General features: G+C 37.9%; 1 protein-coding gene across 1 annotated transcript; it reads right to left on the reverse strand.

Annotated features, from left to right (window-relative positions):
• Window positions 1-555: 555 nt before the first annotated feature.
• Window positions 556-2,216, reverse strand: LOC133682097 (AT-hook motif nuclear-localized protein 22-like). The gene has a single exon (XM_062105362.1). The coding sequence runs from the start codon at window positions 1,636-1,638 to the stop codon at window positions 736-738; it is 903 nt and encodes a 300-aa protein (XP_061961346.1). The 5' UTR covers window positions 1,639-2,216; the 3' UTR covers window positions 556-735.
• Between the last annotated feature and the right edge of the window lie 1,551 nt (window positions 2,217-3,767).

Raw genomic sequence — 3,767 nt, forward strand, 5'->3', positions numbered from 1 at the left:
CATGATTTGCCACTCCCTCTCCCCCTACACCAACCTTGAAACTGTCCTTACCTTAAAAGTAAATATGATAAACTGATGACAGTATTGTAAAGTGGGGATTTTTTTGGGACCTATGTAAAGGGGAAAAAAATAATGGCTATATATTATTGTATGTAATCTTATGTGTATGAAAATTAAGAAAACAAAATGAAATTTCAGAGATGAAGATATAATATTAATTCACTGCAATCTAGGAATGGAAAACTATAATATAATATTATTTCCAAAAGAATTGATAGATAATTGTGTTTGGATCATGTAACAGAACCTCCTCTCAAACTGCAGTTTGAACACAATCATAAGGAGAAGAAGAAATAAATTGAAAAGACCTGGGCAAGTTTTTGGTTGCCTTTGAAGAATATTGAAGATAAATTATTTGGCAAGTTACCAGAACTGCAACTGAAAATGAAGGTAAATAGAGATAATCGTAATGTCATATCCTGATGATATGCTGCTTCATCTTCAAGCTAAATCAAAGAGCTACTAATATGATAAACACCAAACCCGCGCAAAAAAAACCCACAAATTTGTACATCCTTCTTCAATCAAAGGCAGCTGAACAACACGATCAACAACATCTTAAAAAGATACCTAACTTTTAAAGCATACAAGAAGAAGAAGAAGAAGAATGGAGATTGATGACTTAGAAGTTAATTCAGGAAACAAAGAGAAAACCATAAGTTTGTTGTTTTGTTACTAATAAGGAGGGCGGCCGCCTGTGCCCCAATAGGCCTCAGCTGGAAGTTGCACTGAATTTAGTAGATTCTGTGGCAACCCTTGAAAGAGAGATGTCTTCGGATCTTGCATTAGTTGCTGCTGCTGCTGATTCTGTTGTTGCTGGGCGATATTATTAATTCCTGGTGACCCCAAAGGTCCACTTCCGAGCATCGGTGTTTGCGACTCAATATCCTCCTCCAAAGGCAGCCTCTCATAAGCCGCATTACCAAAAGAAGCAGCCATAACCACCACCGGTCCAGATGCTAGAAGTGGGCCAGCTACACTTCCTCCAATAACTTGGCCTTGACCACCAGCTAGATAAACTGTCAATCCTGAGGCAGCTGGTGGAGCTGGGGGTGGCAAGAACGAACCTGAAAGTGATAAAATCTCAAATCTTCCATGTAAGGTAACCACCGCGCCCGGGGAAGCTGGTTGCTTAAGTGTTACATTTGTTACTGTTCCGGTTCCACTCAAAATGCAAACCCCTCTTTGCCTCCTCCTTGCAAAAGTTGATACACTCTCCATGATATCGCTACCGCTAGCGATTTCCATGACATGGGATCGAAGGGCATTTGCGCTATCTCTTGTGATTATGATTGGTGGCTTAGGCTTGTTCTTAGACCCAGCAGGTCTACCTCTTGGTCTTCTACTGATTTCTCCTTCTCCACCACTGCTTGAAGGGACTAATTCAAGGCCTTCAACTGTGTTGTTGTTATTGTTGATTTCATCGTGCTCTCTCTTTTGACCACGGTTTAAGTCACCGTTACCACTTTGTTCATCTTCAGAATTCTGCTGTTGGTGGTGTTGAAATTGATGTAGATGAAAATCTCTTGTGTGGAAAGGAGGAGGAAGAGGACGCCCATGAGCTGAAACCGGATCCATTTTTTTGGTATCTTGAAAGCAAACCTAATTAAATTAGCTGAAACATGCAAAAACTAGCCCAAGAAATTGAGAGAAAGCTGTGGAGAGATTCTTGGCTGGTTCCTGATTTGTCCCTTCGCTTCCTTTTTGATTTGTTTTCTTTGGTTGTCCTGTAAATGGATTAAATCCAACAGAAACCTTCACAAAAGATGGAAAGAGATGGGTCTCTTAAGCATCAGCCACCAAAACATATAACTGGATCAAGCCCATCTTCTCTTTCCCTCTCTCTATGTGTTTTTTTTTCTTGAAGCTATAATTTCGAAGTGTGCAGCGAGTTACTATCCTAAGAAGATAGAGAGAGCTGCTGGTTAAAGTTTTGGGAGAAATGAACTACAAAAAAAGCGAAAGCTAGGTGATGAGAAAGAGAGAAGGTCTTCTTCTTGTGTTTTGGGTACGGAACTATAGATAGATAGGGTATTGTTGGGTTAGGGTTAGGTCAAGGGCGGTTAATACCATCGGGTCGATGATAGATGGGTTTTGTTTTGGTAAGACAGCGTGCGCATGGGCTGTGTGTGGGTCCTACTGGTTTTCTCTCACTCCTTTGTCCCTCACACACTATTGGGTCCCAACATGTTTTCTCTCTTTTTTTCGCCCCTCAAAATGTCTTGAAAGGCCCTGCTGTGAAAGATCATTTTGTCGTCCCTCAAATCTGTACTTGAAGCCCTGCTTTGTACAAATTTCCTCCTCTCCTCTCGCTCTGTTAGCTTGCAGCTTGTTTCTACATTTTGGACGATTTTATCACCCTGTTCTTTGCATACCCTTTAAACGTTCGAACATCGTTCCCAGTGAAAAACAAGGAAGGAGCTACTGATCCGCTTGCAGTACTGTGTAGATTAAAGATGTTAGTTTTTGACTTATTAGCAAAGATGACAAAGAACATAACAAAGACTAAAACTAAAACTGATCATATTTATGTAAGAGCTAGCTAGTTGTAACTCATGTTTCCAGAAGTGGCAGTTTTCAGCAATTCTATGGAAGGATAGGGGGGTTATTTCAGTGGAAGAAGTGGGTGGGTCATGGGAAATTGGGGTGGACCTACAGGAGGTCAGGGGGGCAGTCAGGGCGTGTCTTAAGGGGGACTCTTGATTTCTTGGAATGCAAATGCATTGATGTTGATGTGAATGCCGTTGTTTTGGGTCCACATGATTGCCGATCATGGGATGTCCAGCTCCAGCTCCTTCCCTCTCCTCCTTGTCGTCATCATCATTATCAACAGGGATAATTAATTTGATTAATGCAGTGGATTTTAATTGATCTCAACATATATCAGCATTGCATGCATGGTAAAAATTAAGAGGGCATGCAGATATATATCACTTTCCTCAAATCTTGATTGTTAATTAAGGTTAATTTTGGCTCAATTTCATTTTTTTAATTAAGTTAAATTTGAGTTTATTTCTTAAAACCCGATCGACTTCATTATAAATGAGTTTCTACTAATTTAGACTAAGCTACTGTCAGCTCTATTTAATCTGGAAGTGCACTTTATGTTAAAGCTAGCATTTACTGAATTATATTATTGAACTTGCGAACAAGTTTGATAATTTGATTCTTATTTTTTATTTTTATATCTTGATATTTCTTGTTAGCTGCTGCTAAAATATACTGTAAGAACAATTTCCAACTCCCTTGTTAAAGCTAGCAAATCATCAATCTTCATTAGAATTTTAATTAATAATTGGTTAAATCAGAGCATGGATAATTAATATGAGTGAACACATATCTTTAATCTTATCAACAAAATGGGTCTAATCTGAAATGTGAAAATTAGTTTCAGAATTTTCAATATATGGCTCGCATTTTTCTTCTAATCTAATATTGTTGTTTTTCTTGTAAAATAGAATTTCTCAAAGAAAAATAAAGTCAATTACAAATAGAAATTAATATTTATAGTTATAAAAAATAAATTAATATTTTACAATAAGAAATCCAATATTGCATTAAATTTCTATAAAGATCGTTTGAATTTGAATCCTCCCCCCCCCCCCCCCCCACACACACACACACGATTTCTTAGTGTCATATAGTGAAATTAGGGAATTAAGTAGTTGATCGATAATATGCAAATGAAATTATGATTTTTTTTTAAA

Source organism: Populus nigra, chromosome 2, assembly GCF_951802175.1.
Source record: "Populus nigra chromosome 2, ddPopNigr1.1, whole genome shotgun sequence".
Classification (NCBI taxonomy): domain Eukaryota; kingdom Viridiplantae; phylum Streptophyta; class Magnoliopsida; order Malpighiales; family Salicaceae; genus Populus; species Populus nigra.